The sequence below is a fragment of the Mus caroli genome, chromosome 8 (genome assembly GCF_900094665.2).
Source record: "Mus caroli chromosome 8, CAROLI_EIJ_v1.1, whole genome shotgun sequence".
Taxonomy (NCBI): domain Eukaryota; kingdom Metazoa; phylum Chordata; class Mammalia; order Rodentia; family Muridae; genus Mus; species Mus caroli.
This window is the reverse complement of record NC_034577.1, coordinates 910795-929111: the sequence shown is the minus strand read 5'-3', so window position 1 is coordinate 929111 and position 18317 is coordinate 910795. Positions and strand designations below refer to the sequence as shown.

The 18317-nt window shown below is 43.0% G+C and overlaps 1 protein-coding gene across 1 annotated transcript in view; it reads left to right on the top strand.

Moving 5' to 3' along the window:
* Positions 1–2857: 2857 nt before the first annotated feature.
* Positions 2858–18317, top strand: part of LOC110300070 (CD209 antigen-like) — a 22433-nt gene continuing 6973 nt past the window's right edge. The window contains exon 1 of the mRNA XM_021170115.2: positions 2858–2879. Within this exon, the coding sequence (XP_021025774.1) occupies positions 2858–2879 (22 nt within the window). The remainder of the gene's footprint in view (positions 2880–18317) is intronic.

Sequence of the window (18317 nt, the reverse complement as noted above, 5' to 3'; positions counted from 1 at the left end):
CCATCCCTGGGCTGGTAGTCTTGGGTTCTATAAGAGAGTAGGCTGAGCAAGCCAGGGGAGGCAAGCCAGTAAAGAACATCCCTCCATGGCCTCTGTATCAGCTCCTGCTCCCTGACCTGTCTGAGTTCCAGTCCTGACTTCCTTTGGTGATGAACAGCAGTATGTAAGTGTAAGCCAAATAAAACCTTTCCTTCCCAACTTGCTTCTTGGTCATGATGTTTGTGCAGGAATAGAAACCCTGACTAAGACACCATCACATATCTCTTTCCACCCTCCTCCATCTCCAAGAGGATGTCCTCACCCACACCCACATCCCACAAGGCATCCCAGTCCCTGAGGTCTCAAGTCTCTCAAGGGTTAGGTGCACTTTCTCTCACTGAGGCCAGACCAATCAGTCCTCTGCTGTATATGTGTTGGGGGCCTCATATCAGCTGGTATATGCTGCTTGGTTGGTGGCTCAGTGTTTGAGAGCTCTTGAGGGTCCAGGTCAGTTGAGACTGCTGGTCTTCCCATGGGGCTGCCCTCTTCCACAGCTTCTTCCAGCTTTACCCTAATTCAACCATAGGAGTCCCAGGCTTCCATCCACTGGTTGGATGCTAGTACCTGCATCTGACTCTTCCAGCTGCTTGTTGGGCCTTGCAGAGGGCAGCCATGCTAGGCTCCTGTCTGCAAACACACCACAGCATCAGTAACAATGTCAGGGTGCCAGGCCTCCCCTTGACCTGGATCCCAATTTCTGCCTGTCACTGGACCTTCTTTCTCTCATGCTCTTCTCCATTTTTGTCCCTGTAGTTCCTTCAGACAGGAACAATTCTGGGTCAGAGCTTTTGACTGTGGGATGACAATCCTATCCCTCCACTTGATATCTTGTCCCTCCACTGGAGGTGCACTCTACAAGTTCCCCCTTCCCACTGAAGAGCACTTCATGCAAGATCTCTCCCTTCGAGTCCTGAGAGTCTCTCACCTCCCAAGTCTCTGGTACATTCTAGAGGGTACTCCCACCTCCTTCCTCCCAAGGTTGCCTGTTTCCATTCTTTCTGCTGGCCCTCAGCACTTCTTCAGTCCTGTTTCCCTCCCCCCATACCTGATCATGTTCCCTCTTCCCCTTCCTGACCCTTCTCCCACCCAGGTCCCTCTCTCCCTCTGCCCCCAGGACTGCTTTCTTCTCCCTCCCAAGTGGGATTGAGGCGTCCTTACTTGGGTCCTTCAGTTTGTTAACCTTCTTGAGTCCTGTGGGTTGTGTCCTAGGTATTCTGTACTTTTTGGTTAATATCCACTTATTAGTGAGTACATACCATTCATGTCCTTTTGGGTCTGAGTTACTTCATTCAGGATGATATTTTCTAGTTCCACCCATTTGCCTGCAAAATTCATAATGTTTTGATATTTGCTGTGATAAAGCACCATGGTTCAAGACAACTTGGGGAAGAAATAGTTTATTCCAGTTTATAGCTTGTAGTCTATTATCCAGGGAAATAGGGCAGGAACTAACAGGAGCCTGAAGCAGAAACTGCAGCAGAAACTGTGAAGAAGTACTGCTTACTAGCTTGCGTTCATGGCTTGCTCATCTTGCCTTTTCTTATAAACCTGTGGGCCATCTCCACCCACAGCGGGCTGGGCCCTTCCACATCAATCATCAAGAAAAAGAAAACACCCCTTTATGATAAAAGTCTTGGAGAGAATAAGGATTCGAGGGACATATCTAAATATAATAAAGGCAATTTATAGCAAATATATAAACAACATCAAGTGAAATAGAGAGAAACTCAAAGCAACTTCACTAAAATCAGGGACATGACAAGGCTGTCCACTCTCTCCATATCTGTTCCATATAGTACTTGAAGTTCTAGCTAGAGCAATAAGACAGCTGAAGGAAATCAAGGGGATATAGATTGGAAAGGAAAGAATGAAAATACTGAAGGATTGCTACTTACAGTTGATATGATATTATAAATAAGTCACCCCCAAAATTCTACCAGGGAACTCTTACAACTGATAAACACTTTCAATGATATGGCTAGATACAAGATTAACTAGAAAATATCAGTAGCCCATCTACATACAAATGCCAAACAAAAATGAGAAAAAAAAATCACAGAAACAACAACCTTTACAATACCTGCAAACAATATAAAAATTTTTGGGGCAACCATAACTAAGCAATTTAAAGACTTTTATGAAAAAATTCAAGTCTTTGGAGAAGGAAATTATGAAAAATATTAGAAGATAGAAAGGTCTCCCATGCTTTCTATCAATGGATTGGTAGAATTAACATAGTAAAAATTGTCATTCTACCAAAAGCATTCTACAGCTTCAACACAATGCCCATCAAAATTCTAACACAATTCTTCACAGACCTTGAAAGGAAAATACTTAATTTCATATGGAAAAACAAAAACTCCAGGATAGCTAAAACAATCTTGCATAATATAAAACCTTCTGGTATCACCATCCCTGACTTTAAACTGAATTACCAAGCTATAGTAATAAAATCCTGTGTGGTATTGGCATGAAACAGACAGGTTGATCAATGGCATCAAACTGAAGACACAGACATAAATCCATATACCCATGGACACCTAATTTTTGATAATGAAGACAGAAATGCATAATTGAATAAAGAAAGCATCTTTAACAAATGGTGCTGGTCTAATATTACATTGGTCTGCAGAAGAATGAAAATAAATCCACATTTATCACCCTGCACAATACTCAAGTCCAAGTGGATCAAAGACTGAAACATAAAACCAGACACACTGAACCTGTTAGAAGAGAAAGTAGGGAATGGCCTTGACCACATTTACCAAGGGCCATGCAGAGGAACAACAAATGACTTAGAACCCATGGAATGCAGCCCATGGGTTACCACAACCACATAGGTGAGTTTCGGTGTGGCATGGCCCCAAGGACTGTGTGTCCTGGGGACTTCATGCTGTTGTAGAGCTCTTCTCTGCTTCCTGCCCTCACATCCCTCTTAATCTAAGAATTATATGAAGACTCTAAGGGGTTTTTCCCCAGTCCCTCCATGGGCAGTATTAAGTATATTAATGCTTGGTCTCTTTCAGGCATTGTGGCTGGAGGAGATCATGATTCTATCATCACCCTAGAGAAGAACTTAGAGATGTAGATTGTCGACAATGACCACCACCCTCATAATAAAGTTGTCAGTAAAGCTAGGTGGAGATGTTTTTACTCCTGTCTCTGATGTAAAAAAATCTTAGGGGAAAATATGGAGTTTAGAAAGGCACTGTCTTATTAGTTAAGCTAGAAACCCTTTATAGTCAGGAAACGAGAACAATGGCAGCACTGACTGGTGAGACTCTCACTGAGACTGGACTGGTGATAACTGATTTCTTACACCCATTTCCCCCCCTCAGCTTCCTGATATGATTTATTAAAAATTGCTGATGAGCAGATACACATTTTGAGGATTTAAGGAAGATATGACTGATTTGTATATAAAAGTTCAGATTTGTGATTATTTTAAGATTTTTACAAGATTCGTTTTAAAGATTAATAATAAAATAATTATTTCTTTCTTTGTAACTGCAAATTGCTGCCTGCCAGTAAGAGAAACTGGCTGAAAAAAAAACTATCTTGGCTTGCTTACACTTTGTTAATGTATAACAAGTTCCTCGGTTATGAATGTATGTGGGTTTTTGAGAATAATTTGTTTTCTTTTATTACTTAATGTTATTTCTTGTAAAGGTACTGGAAAACACAGGTTTTTTTTCATAATCATTCACTAGAAGAAAACTAAAATAAATCACATTATAGTTGTATACTGCTTGAAAGATTTTGCTGGGATATATAAGCTATGGAAGAAAGAATAAAGAATGGTGTGGTGTGGCTGAATCATTGCTTCTCCCATCTATCAACTGTGTGTGTGTGTGTGCATTTTCTCTCTCTCCTGTTTCTTGACAGCCTCAAGTACTTAAAAGAGTTCATAGTTTTCCCACTGGCCACAGAGAGTCCGAGCTCCAGTAAATTAAGCTTTGTTCCCTCAGAAAAAAGTCTGCATCTCTAGTTGCTGACTTCCCTTGGCTGCAGTCCCTGTAGGTATCTGGATCTACCCTGGTCAGTGGCTCTGAGCACTGACCTCCAATGGCTGCCTGCCTCAGTATACCCTTCACATGGATGCCAAAGTCACTCATTGACACACACTGGCATAGGAGACAATTTCCTGAACAGAACACTGATAGTTCAGGCACTAAGATTGCCAATTAATAAATGAAACCTCCTGAAACTGAAAATCTTCCGGCTCTTCTCAAGGACAATGAATTTTTACTCAGGCTGTTTTCTGTTCTTTCCTCTCTTCATCACAGAATTAGGGGGTAAACTCATCCTCTGACAAAGGGCCTTGAAGGACACTTGCTACAAAACTGTTTGATTCTGAACTGAGAGTTTGAACTAGAACCGCTTCCAGAGCCAGCTTCTCATTGAACTGAAACAATACACAAACAGTTTAAGTGATGAATGTAAGATGGATTATGCAGAGCAAGAAGGGAGAGATGAGTGCTGAATTTCAGGTGGCTTGCTCCTCTCCTTTTCATTCATTCCACAGGATGGTGCCACCTACATTGCAGGTGGATCTTCTCTTCTCTGGAAATGTACACACAGACACCTGAGAAGTCTACTTCAGCAATAACTGCATCAAACTGACAATTAAAATTACACCTCTCTGCTGATAATTTCTCTGTGATGGTACAGTCTCCTTATACTTTTCCGTAATTGCTAGATATCAATTTCTGTTAGTTCTTTAGCATTAAAATAGCTGATTCAAAGTTGGTCAGAGTGGTGTTTTGAATGGTAATGGCTCCCGTAGGTTCATGTATTCGTATGCTTAGATCCCAACTGGTAACTCACTTGGAAAGAGTGGCCTTATTGGATGAGGTGTGTCACTGGGGGTATACTTTGAGGTTTCAAAGGCCTACACCAGGCCCAGTGTCCCTCTTTGCCTGCCATCTGTATATCAGGATGTAGCTCTTGGTTACTGCTCCAGCACTATGCATGCTTTCATGCTTCTGCCATGATAGAGACTTAACCTTCTGAAATGTAGACAATCCCATAATTAAATGCTTTCTTTTATAAGGGTTACCTTGGTCATTGAAATGACCAGTATTGGCTCAGAACTCCCAAGACCAAGTTTTCAGCACAAAGGAGATTTATTTGTTCCAGAGGAACAGAGAGCAGGAAATAAGAGATGAAGACAGGAGCTAGAGGACAAGAGAGGAGGGGAAAGGAACAGGGAAGGGGAAAGGTGGAAGGGGTAATTTGTCCTTTAGGACAAAGGGATGCCTCTGGATTGAGAGAAGGCAGACTTGACCCACAGAAAAATGGAGGTTTATAAAGGTAAAAGAGAAACCTGTGTTAGGATGAGGTCTTTAATTTTAATTGGAAATGTTAATTAGGTAGGCCAAAGGGGGGGTGGTGGTTCTGATTGCTGGACTTCAGTACTTTAATAATAACACCGGTTGTCAGTCTCAGGAAGGGGATGTGGCCAAATAAGGGATCAGACCTTGGTGGCTAACTTTAGAAATGTAATCTAATGGTTTTTACCAAGAGGAAGTCTACCAGAGCCATGTTTGTCACCCTTGAGCTTGTGTCATGGTGTCACCACACCTCAGTCATGGTGTCTCTTTACAGCAATATAGCAGTGACTAAGACAGCTAGTAAGTCCAACATCTGGACCCTCTCAAAGAAATTTGCTATGTAAAATTTCCTGTATATGAGTAATATTTGTTGCTTTACATATGTCAATTTTTGCTGGACATTTCAAAACATAAAGTGTAGTAAATATGGAAATCAAATGCTCTCTCCTCTTCAGAGTATTGCTGCCACTATTTTGCTACAATATTGCTACTCTTTCTTGTTTAGTGTCTTTTCTGAATGAACTCTGTAAAGTCTGCATTCCATGCCAAATAGAACCCCTCAAGTCTTAGTGCTCAGCTCATGGTTGGGCAAGTATTTCCTTGAGTACTATTGTATAGCACTTTGCTCTGAATTGCAACATTTCCTGCTGGAGGGGGCTTCATCAAGACTCAGTATGTAAACAAAACTCATAAGTCTCAGAAAGCTCCTGAAACTTACCAGATTCACAAGGGTTGCATAAGCAGTAACAGTTCTATGAAGAGGAGACTCACTGAGAGGCCAGCTGCCTGGAGATTGTGCCTGGAGCTGGGAACGCTGCTTTCATGTGTTATATCTATACAAGGATGTGATTTTCAGTGATAAATGTGCATTTGGGTTACCCACAGTCCTGTAAATAACTCTTCACTCATTTCCCTTGTTAGAGTTAGCATCACTTGACAACTTGGCACAACTCTAGGAAGACGGAATCACAACTGAAGAATTTTCCAGAGGAGATTGTTTTGTGGCTGTGTTTATAGGCATTTGAATTGCTAATTGCTACAGAAGGACACAACCCACTTTGGACAGATCACAATGAGTTTGTTTCCAGTTCTTGTCATAAGAAGGAATCAATAGTTACTCCTGTTTCTGTGTATATGGGTACAAAGGCAGGCATTTTGACTTGGAAGTTGATGAATGCACTTCTGATCCCTGCATGAATGAAGTTGTATGCCTCAACAAGATAGGAAGATAAACCTGTCTGTTCTCAAGAATATTCTGGTGTGAACTGTGAGTTGGAAATGGATGACTGTGGATCCCAGCCAGGTCTACATGGTGCTGTGTGTGAGGATGCTGTTAAGGCTTACTTCTGTGAATGTGCACCTGGATTCACTGTGAACACAACTCTGATGAATGTGCCAGTCAGTCTTATCTCCATGGAAGTCTATGTGTGGATTGAGGAATCAACAACCACTGTGTCTGCATGGGTGGTGGATTCACAAGGACAGACTGAGAGACTTTGATGCCTCTTCATTGGTCAAAGCTTTGCTACAATGATGCATCATGTGAAGACACTGTTGACAGCTGTATTTGTCACTGCTGGCCTGGATTCACAAGTGTCCTGTGTGACATGGACATACATGTATACAGTAGCAACCCCTGCTAATTTGGATCTGTCCATAGAATATCAATAGGGACATAGTGCAGGCCTGCCTTCCTCCTTCAACTAATTTGGAGCCTCGGGCTGTGTTTGTATCTGTGAGCCTGGATTCACAGACAGGAGCCTAGCATAACTGTCCTCTGAGAGGCTCCACCCAGCAGCTGACTGAAATAGATGCAGAGATCCACAAAATCTACAGCCAAATGCTAGACTGAGCTTGGGAAGTCTTGTGGAAGAGTTGGGGGAAGGACTGAGGAACCCAGAGGGGATAGGGAGTCCACAAGAAGACCAACAAAGTCTAACCTGTACCCTTGGGGGATCCCAGAGACTGAACCACCAACTAAAGAGCATACAAGGGGTGGACCTAGGTGCCCCACCTCCATATATGTAGCTGATGTGCAGCTTGGTCTTCATATGAGTCCTCCAACAACTGGAGTGGCGGCTTACCCTGATTCTGTTGCCTGACTGTGGACATGTTCCCCTAACTGGGCTACTTTGTCTGGATTCAGTGGAAGAGGATGTGCCAAGTCCTGCATTGACTTGAGGTGCCAGAATGGGTTGGTACCCAGAGGGGACCTCCCCCTTGTCAGAGGTAAAGGGGATGAACGACGGGGGGAATGACCGTGTGAAGTGAGGTACTGAGATGAGGGGGCCTGTGATTGGGGTGTAAAGTAAGTAATTAAGTAAGTAAATAAATAAAAAAGTAACCCTAATATTCACTAAGCTGACCTTAGGTAGAATAATTTCTCTAGTGCCCTATCTGGGATAAAAAGAATTTTGTTTACAACTCCCAAGGAGAAGTCCTATAACACATATGATGGCAAAGTCTCCTTCTCTTTGCCCAGGGCTCTTTATATCTTTTGGGGCATACCTTCTTTAAGGCTCTACCTGACACCACAATTCTTCATTACTCCCTGTTGGTGCAGTGCCTCAAAATCAGCCAGAGATGAGAATTTAGGGACCCACAAACCTAAAATTCCCAAGACCGCCAAGAATATGTCAGAACTTTTCAGAACCCCTAAGGATATTCCATGCTTCTGTTTTTCCATTTCCAATCTGTGACTAGAAAGGGTATGTACCAAACACATATTTGCAAACCAGGATTTATTGTGGTGCTGTTCATGATAGCTATTGCATGGGATCAACCTAGGTATGCATCAAAAGAAGGATGGACAAAGAAAATATAGTGCATGAGTGCATCTCTCTCTCTCTCTGTCTGTCTCTGTCTCTCTGTGTGTGCATGTGTGTATGTGTGCATATGCGTGTGAAAAATCCTGTTACGAGCAGAAAATAGGTGGAGTAATGAAACATTGTGTTAAGGGAAATTAATCATATATGGAAGGACAAGTGCCACACTTCTTTCTGACATGTAAAATCTAGAAAATAGACTCAAGATCATGGGAAGATGGCTCACTGGTTAAAGAGCTTGCTGCAGAAGTATGAAGACGGGAGCTCAGATCATCAACAAGCTTGGCAACCTGCCTGTAATTCCAGCCTTGAAAGGGAAAGATACGAAATCCCCAGGTCAAGCTGGATAACTTAACTAACCATATCATTGAGCTCTGTGTTTGACTGAGAGACCCTGTATCAATGAGTAAGTTAGAGGAATGAAACAGAATGATTCCTAACAATAACCTCAGACACACACACACACACACACACACACACACACACACACAGAGAGAGAGAGAGAGAGAGAGAGAGAGAGAGAGAGAGAGAGAGAGAGAGAGAGCGGGAGAGTGGGAAAGAGAAAGATGAATTGAAAATAGAATAGTGACTAATTAAGACTGGAATAGATGAGAATGGGGATAAAGAAGGCTGGATATTATCAGTGACACTGTATGTATATATGGAAAATTGAACCCTATTGATATGTACAATTAATACACATTAATTAAAAATGTGTAATGGGGATGACAGCTCAGCTATTAGGAATGCTCGCTGCTCTTTCAGAGAACCTGAGTTTGGCTTCCAGTACCCATGTTGGGCAATTTACAACCACCAGCCCTAGAGAACCCAATGCCCTCTTCTGGCCTCTGTGGGTACCACACTCATGTATGCATACATATAATTTAAAATAAAAGGCTGGAGAGAATGGCTCGTTGGTTAAGAGTACTTGCTGCTCTTGTGGAAAACCCATGTTCAGTTCCCAGCACCTGTATGGCAGTTCACAGCCATCTATAACCATAGTTCCAGGAGATCTGTCACGACCTTCTAACCTTCAAGGTGATTGCTACATGTGGTGCACTTACATGTTGGCAAAACATTCATACACATAAAATGAAAAATTAAAAACTTAAGATCTATGGACTAGAGAGTTGGCTTAGTGGATAAAATCTTGTGACACAAGCATAAGACCTGAGGCAGATGTGGTAGCACATACTTGTTGCTCCAGTACTGCCACAGTGAGATCAGAGGTGGATACAGGAGAATCCCTGAAGCTCAAAAGCCAACTGGCTATGGACACACAGTGGCAAACCAAAGTTCTTAAGGTGGACAGCAAGGACCAACACTCAAGGTTGTTTTCTAACCTCCATGTGTACATCATGGTACACGCACATCTACATTCCCACATCATATATACATATACACACATAAAGATTTTTAAAATATGTAGACACATTGTGTGTGGCGATGCACCCTTTTAATCTCAGCATTGGGAAGGCAGAAGCACATGAATCTCTGTGAGTTCCATCCAGATCAGCCTGATCTACACAGTGATTTCTAGACCAGCTTGAGCTACATCGAGACACTTTGGTCTAATTAATTAATTAATTAATTAATTAATTAAAAAGCTGCTTCTGGCATGTGAGGGTGATCTGGCTGTGTCATCTCTCACCCCACTGATCGCCAGGGTTGATCCAGCTGATATGACTGGTTAGGCGGGTGTTCCCTTCCTCCCTTACAATTCCATGTGCCTCCCTCGCAAAGCTGCATGTTGGATAGAAGAAAATGACCTTCCCTGAATAGAGGAGGACCAGTGTTTGGTCCTCTGCTAGAATCTCAAAACAAGCTCTCAAGAATCTACTTCTTAGATGAGGAAGAGAGATTGGGAGTGGGGCAGCTTAGAATTCCATGGTGCTTGCGTTTTTTGTGAGGCTTGAAGTTTTTTTTTTTTTTTTTTAATGCTTATTTGGATTATTGTAAGCTTTTGGATCATTTCCAGGGTTTTGGAAACTGTTGATTCTGTCAATTCTCAATAGGTTTTTAACTGCTTTTAGGGAAGAGGGGAATTCTACTTGGCCATTGTGCTGATGTTTCTTTTTCCCTTAATGCTTAAATTGTCTTTGATTTGGCCAGTAGAAGCTTATCATGTTTGCTCCTGAGACTTTTTGACATATCCCTAATTGTTTTTGATTTTGCTAATTTGTTTCCTCTTCTGACCCATTGAGATGTCCTAGCTTTATCCCTTACCCTCCCCTTGGGAATTAACTGTTTTCTCAGGGTTGGGTGCCTCTCAGTAGAAAATAGAATTCATAAACCCAGATCTGGATATTAGGGTATTCATTGGTATTGGAGTATCATGGCTTCAGATCCTAACATCAAGCAAACGGGAACACAAACATTCTCATACATATATTCATACAAAGACACACACAGACAGGCAGTAGCTGAGAACTCACACCAGGAAACAGAAGGACCTAGTTCAAAACTTCCAGAGCAGTGAGTGGTTAATACCCCTCCTCCAAGGTCACACTTTTAATCCTTCCCCATAGTTCTACCAACTGGGGACCACATATTCAAATATAGACACTCATACCCCACCCACATACACACAGATAAACTCATACACAGAATCATATACACATTCATATAGACTCACCATAAACACACTTGTATGTTTATGCATACAAATGTAAATATTTGTGGTGATAAATACACACATATGCCACATTAATAACCTTTCACATGATTGTGATCAAATACCTGGAAGACATATATTAAGAAGGGGTTTATTTTAGCTCATGGATTAGGACACAGTCCATCAAGGAAAAGATGGTCAGGGGCAGTTCCACCAGTGTTGACTGTCACTAGTCACATTACAGTAGGAGACAAGAAGCAGAGACAGGAGGATAGAAACAAGGATGGGTGGCAACTCCCAAGGCTTGAACCTAGTGTCTCTGTCAGTCACACCTTAAAGGCTCCTCAAGCTCCTCAAATCCAATGAAGTCAAAACACAGAGCAAGATAGCTCAGTCGGTGAAGGCAATTGCCACCAATCCTGGTGACCTGTGGCCAGTGTCTTTGTTTGAGATGAGGTCTCACCATGTAGCCCTTGCTGGCCTGGAACTGATAGAGATATACTTGTCTCTGTCTCCCAAGTACTGAGTTAAAAGTGTGTAAGTATATACTACCATACCAGGCCCACATGGCAGAAGAAGAGAACTGACTCCTTCAAGTTGTCCTCTGAGTACATGAATGCTATGACATGTGAATGCATGTTTGAACACACACATTCACACATACACACACACACACATACACCCATACCTATATACACAAACACACAAATACATACACACACACAGACACACATACATACACACAGAGGTGGTTTGAATGACAATGTCCCCCACCCTCACAGGCTCATGTGTTTTGAATGTTTGGTCCTCAGTTGGTGGGACTGTTGGGAAAGGTTAGAAGGTATGACCTTGTAGGAAGAGGAGAGTCATGGCAACTGGCTTTCAAAAGCTTGTTTTCTTTCTTTCTTTTTTTCTTTTCTTTTTATTGGAGATTTTCTTCATTTACATTTCAAATGCTATCCCAAAAGTTCCCTATACCCTCCCCCCCCCCNCNCCCTGCTCCCCTACCCACTCACTCCCACTTCTTGGCCCTGGCGTTCCCCTGTACTGGGGCATAGAAAGTTTGCTAGACCAAGGGTTCTCTCTTCCCGCTGATAGCCATTTAGGCCGTCTTCTGCTACATATGCAGCTAGAGACATGAGCTCTGGGGTTACTGGTTAGTTCATATTGTTGTTCCACCTATAGGGTTGCAGACCCCTTCAGCTCTTGGGTACTTTCTCTAGCTACTCCATTAGAGGCCCTGTGTTCCATCCAATAGATGACTGTGAGTATCCACTTCTGTATTTGCCAGGCACTGGCAAAGCCTCACAGGAGACAGCTATATCAGGGTCCTTTGAGCAAAATCTTGCTAGCATATGCAATAGTGTCTTCGTTTGGTGGCTGATTATGGGATGGACCCCCGGGTGGGGCAGTCTCTGGATGGTCCATCCTTTCGTCTTAGCTCCAAACCTTGTCTCTGCAACTCCTTCCATGGATATTTTATTCCCTATTCTAGGGAGGAATGAAGTATCCATGAGTTGGTCTTCCTTCTTGATTTTCTTGTGTTTTGGAAGTTGTATCTTGGGTATTCTAGGTTTCTGGGCTAATATCCACTTATCAGTGAGTACATATCAAGTGGCTTCTTTTGTGATTGGGTTACCTCACTCAGGATGATATCCTCCAGATACATCCATTTGCCCAAGAATTTCATAAATCCATTGTTTTTAATAGCGGAATAGTACTCCATTGAGTAAATGTACCACATTTTCCATATCCATTCCTCTGTTGAGGGACATCTGGGTTCTTTCCAGCTTCTGGCTATTATAAATAAGGTTGCTATGAACATAGTGGAGCATGTGTCCTTTTTACCGGTTGGAACATCTTCTGGGTATATGCCCAGGAGAGGTATTGCTGGATCTACCAGTAGTACTATGTCCAGTTTTCTGAGGAACCGCCAGACTGATTTCCAGAGTGGTTGTACAAGCTTGCAATCCCACCAGCAATGGAGAGTGTTCCTCTTTCTCCACATCCTCGCCAGCATCTGCTGTCACCTGAATTTTTGATCTTAGCCATTCTGACTGGTATGAGGTGGAATCTCAGGGTTGTTTTGATTTGCATTTCCCTGATGATTAAGGATGTTGAACATGTTTTCAAGTGCTTCTCAGCCCTTCATTATTCCTCGGTTAAGAATTCTTTGTTTAGCTCTGTACCCTATTTTTAATGGGGCTATTTGAATTTCTGGAGTTCAGCTTCTTGAGCTCTTTGTATATATTGGATATTAGTCCCCCAAAAGGCTTTCAAGAGAGGTTTGGAAAGACTGTAGCAGTTTAGAGTTAGGTCCCTCTGTTTCCTGCTTACTCTTCGAGATGTGATAGCAACATAGGCTTAGCTGCTGCCTGCTGCCTGCTGCCTCCTCTAGGCTATCATGGACTCTGACACTCTGAAACTGTAAGCTCCAAATAACTTTCTTGCCTTGGACATGGTGTTTAATCACAGCAATAGAAAACTAATACATACATTAAATGTAGTTTAGGATTTGTTTGTAACATAATATACAAATATACATGCTCATGCTCTTATACATGGTGAAAATTAATAACCAGTATTAACACTCCATTGTATTCCATGGAGCTCTCCATCTTTTGACACCTTAACTCCTTTTATGGTAAAAGGACTGGTTTTCACTAGCTTTTTTTTTTTTTTTTTTTTTTTTAATTTCTTATTTCTTAACCAGTACTTGGGGTGAAGCCCAGGGCTTCCTATATACCAGTCAATCACATAACCACTAAACTACATTCCTCTTTTTAATTGTCTTTACATTTTGAGACAGGGTCTGAAGCTGTCCTAACTGGGGCTGAACTCATCCTATAGCCCAGGCAGCCCTTGAACTTATGACTCTCCTAGTATTAGGATTGCAGCCTGTAACACCAGGCTTGTCCAATAATCATTTTTAATACATTTAATTTTGTGTACACAGGTTCATTTGTGGGGAATCACACATGTTTACACATGTATGTGGAGGCCAGGGGACAACCTTGGCTGTCATTCCTCATACATGGTCTACCTTGAGTTTTTGTTGGGGAGTATGATATTTTGTTTTGTCAGTACCTGGGACTGATCTAGGGTCTTATGTATATTAGGTATTTAAATTACCATGGAGTTACAGCTACAGCCTATGTTGCTATTTAATTTTTTTCTCAGATTTATTCTTTTTTTTGCCTTACATATATGAATGTTTTGCTTGTATATATGTATGCACAGCACATAAGTGTACTGGATCCCTTTGTACTGGAGTTACAGACAGTTGCAAGATACCATGTGCTTGCTAGGGATTGGATTTAGGTCCTGTATAAGAGCAACAAGTGCTCTTTACCACTAAGCCATCTCTTCTATAGGTGGACTTATGTGTGTGTTTGAGAGAGCTGGGATGTAAAAAGAGGGAGATGTGGTGGTGTACATTTGTGCCATGACATGTGTGTGGAGGGTAGAGGACAGCTTTGGAGAGTCTGCTCTCTTCTACCTTACATGAATTCTTAAGACTGAACTCAGATAGTTGGACTTGCTGTCAAACAACTATTAGCTGGGCTCTACCTTATTTTTGTGATACAGGATCGTTTGTAGAAACTAAAGACTTGATTTCACAGAAACTGAATAGAATAATGGCTACTAGTGATGAGGAGTTTAGGGAAATGGAAGGAGGCACCACCATATGTGGGGCAATGGGCTATGCGCAGACAGCCTGGTTTCCAGTCAAGGCTAGATCTTGAACCCCGGAACCCGGTAGTGACAATTCACTTACATGGGATGGAAGGAGTTCTCTCATGGCTCCTGAGATCTGCTTGTCTTTGTCTCTCAGCACTGCTGCCACTCAGCCATCATGCTTACAAATACTTTACACACTGAACTATCTCCCCAGCCCATCTACAACCTTTGAATAGTACTATAGGCTGGAATCCAGTATTCAACACCCCAGTGTTAGGAGGGCATTGAAGATCTGAACGACAGCTGTCTTTTATTTTTAATTTTTTTATTATTACTTTTTTATTAATCATTCCATTCATTTACATCTCAAATGATATCCTCCTTCCTGGTTAACCACCCCCCCGCAATGCTCTCCATCTCATCTCTCTTCCCCCTCCACTTTGCCTCTATGAGGGTGCTCCCCCACCTACTCACCCACTCCTGCCCCACCATTCCAGCATCCTCCTACGCTGTGGCATCAAACCTCCACAGGACAAAGGGCCTCCCATCCCATTGATGTCAGACAAGGCATTCCTCTGCTACATATGTATCTGGAGCCATGGATCCATGGTTGGTGGTCTAGTCCCTGGGAGCACTGGGTGGTCCAGCCAGCCAACATTATTCTTCCTATGGGGTTGCAACCCCCTTCTACTCCTCCAGTCTTTCTGCCAGCTCTGCCACCAGGGTTCCTGAGCTCAGTCTGATGGTTGGCTGCGAAAATCCACCTCTCCATTGGTCAGATGCTGGCAGAACCTCCCAGGGAACAGCCACACCAGGTTCCTGCCAGCAAGCACCTCTTGGCAACAGTAACCGTGTTGGGGTTTGGTGTCTGCAGGCAGGATGGATCCCAAGGTGGACGTGGTCCACAGATGACCATTCCTTCAGTCTCTGCTCCATTTTTTGTCCCTGACTTGATGGCTGTCTTAATTACTCACTCTTTCTCATGACTGTGATGAAAGCAATCTGACAAAGCATTTCTCAGTTTTGAAGGTACAATCCAGAGCGGGAATGGCATAGAGACAGGTATGGGAGGCAGCTGGTCTCATTGCATTTGTTGGGTGGAAGTGGAGAGCGATGAATTATGGTGCTCAGCTCACATCCTCCTTTTATTCAGTTCCAAACCCCAGCCCATGGAATGGTGATACCTACATTTAGGGTGTGTTTTTTCACCTCAATTGACCCAATCTAGAAACTCACAGGCATACACATACCTACGGGCTTGTCTTCTAGGTGATTCTAGATGCTATCAAGTTGACAATATTAGTCATCACAAAGCAGTTTCCATTTTGCAGACAGGAAAACCTAACTTAGAGAACTTAGATGATCCATTTGTTCATGGTACCTGAAGGAGAGGCAGAGCTGTGGTCTAAATCTAGGTCTGCTTGGCTTGGTAAGTTTTTTGTGTTCAGCTAGGAACTTTCCCAGCTCTATAGACACATCAGCAGAGAAGGGGTATCTCCTTCCCTAGGAAGATCAGACAGGACAGCTGGGTGAAGGACGGGGTATTCCCCACCATGTTAATTAATAGCCCTTCTTTTGAGCAATACATGCCTTGCCATCATATTCTGAGATACCCTTCCCATTTTCCTTCCTGGGGCCCTCTGGGCTCTAGTTCCTCTGAAAGGTCATGTCCTTTTTCACTTCCTACTCTTTGCAGTCTCCCTCCTGTCATTGAAATACTGTTCTACCTCCCTATTCCATCTCTGCTTCTGTAATGCCTCTTTTCAAAATGCCATGTCTCAACTGCATCAGCCAGGTGACCTGAGTTCAGTCCCTGGAACCCATATAAAGTCAGATGGAAAGAACTGATCCCACAAGGCAATTTCCTGACCTCCACATGAATGTCATCACATGTGTGTCATGCATACATGTTAGACGAAGAGAAAGAGGAGTAGAGAGGCAGACAGACTTTAACTTTCATTAAAGAACACAGCAGCAGAAGCATGAGGCAGCTGATCACATTGCATCCCAAGTACAGAAGCAGGGATCAATGAATACCATTGGTCAATTTACTTTCTGCTTTTTATTAGACCCGGATTCCAGAAATAGTGCACTCATGGTTAAGGTGAGTCTTTGCACCTCCAGCAACATAATCTGAAACTCCCTCACAGACACACCCAAGGCTTGTTTCCATGGTGACTCTGGATCCTGTCAAGGTGATAATCAACATTAATTATCATAGTAGGTCAGCTCATGATAGAAGAATCCTCATAAATGAGCTGACAGCCTCATAAAAGAGATCCCAGAGAGCTGCCAAGATTGATCCATGGGTCGAGGTACTTACATCAAGCCTGACAACCTGAGTTCTATCTATGGAACCACATGGGAGAAAGAGACATATTTTCACTGTGGTATGCCTCCTGAAGCGGAGGGAGGAGAATCTGAATACAGAGTTAACTTTGGCTACATATCAAGTTGTTTTAGGCCAACCAGGGCTGGGTGAGACTCTGAAAAACCAAGAGAGAGAGAGAGAGAGAGAGAGAGAGAGAGAGCGAGCAGAAACTAGAGAAATGGCTCAGGAGTTAAGAAAATATATTGCAGGGGACTTGAGTTGGTACCCAACACCCACAATGGGCAAGAGAAAACAACTTGTAACTGCAGTTCAAGATGATTGGATGCCTGGTCAGATGCTTTCTTTTGGATCCCTCAGGTACTGCACACACACACACACACACACACACACACACACACACACACACACACTTAAAAACTAAAACAAAACCTTTCTTTTCTCAAAAAGAGAGGAAAGCCCAGAGAACTCACTGACCCCTTCCAGTTTGGGAAGACATGATAACAAGAAATAATCTAAGAACTAGGAAGCAGCATCCCCAGATACCAGCTGCAGCTTCCTTCTTTAGCTTCCTGAAGTCCAGAATCGGGAGACATCAGTTTCTATTGTTCTGGAGCCACTGGGGCTGTGACCGAAACAGGGAGGCTCCTCCTATTGACCAGTGTGTGAGCAAGCACTTTGGTGGTGCTGGGGACGGGATCCAGAGACTCATGCAAGCTACAGTTCTAGCTCTAGCGTATGGGATGTGTATGCTTGGAGCTACATGTGTCCTATAATCTCACACATTTACAGAGTGGGGGACTGCTGTCTTGTTCCATCACCATTGCTCAGGGGCCTCATTTGAGGCTGACATCCATTAGAGTTCTTCCCTTAAAACAGGTGAGCAACACACCCCAGCTGGGAATACTGTTTTAGCAGTATTTGTCACCTGGGAGGGACAGAGGATCCTGAGTCATCTCAAAAGGTTAAAGTAGTACCTAGCAAGTCAAATCCAACTAGGAAAGGCTTGACACTAGGGACCACTTTGCCCTCCCCATAAGGCTGAGTTTTCTATGTCAGGTAGACCAAGGTCTGCAATCTCTCTCTCTCTCTCTCCTCCATTCCCTTCTTCCCTCCCTCCCTCCTTTCCTTTCTTCCCTCCTTCCTTGTGTGTAGGAGTACAGCCATGTATATTTTGATGTGTGTACACATGTGCATACCACAGTGAGTGTGTAGATGTCAGGGGAATACCTCAGGTATTGGTCTTCAGCTTCCATGTTCTTTGAGGCAGGGTCTTATTCCCTGTTGCTGACTCCAGCTAGCCAGTGTTGCTGATAGCCCTGAGGCTAATATTATATTTGATGCTGATTTCATTCTCCTGTGAAAGGCTCTGAACAAAGAGAGTCAGCACTCAGGCGATTTCCTGTAAACCTTCTCACCTTAATTTGTAAAATAAAGGCTAGAGCCAGTGATTGGGGGCAGAGAAAGAGGGGAAGGTGGAGCTGAAGGTTTTGGGA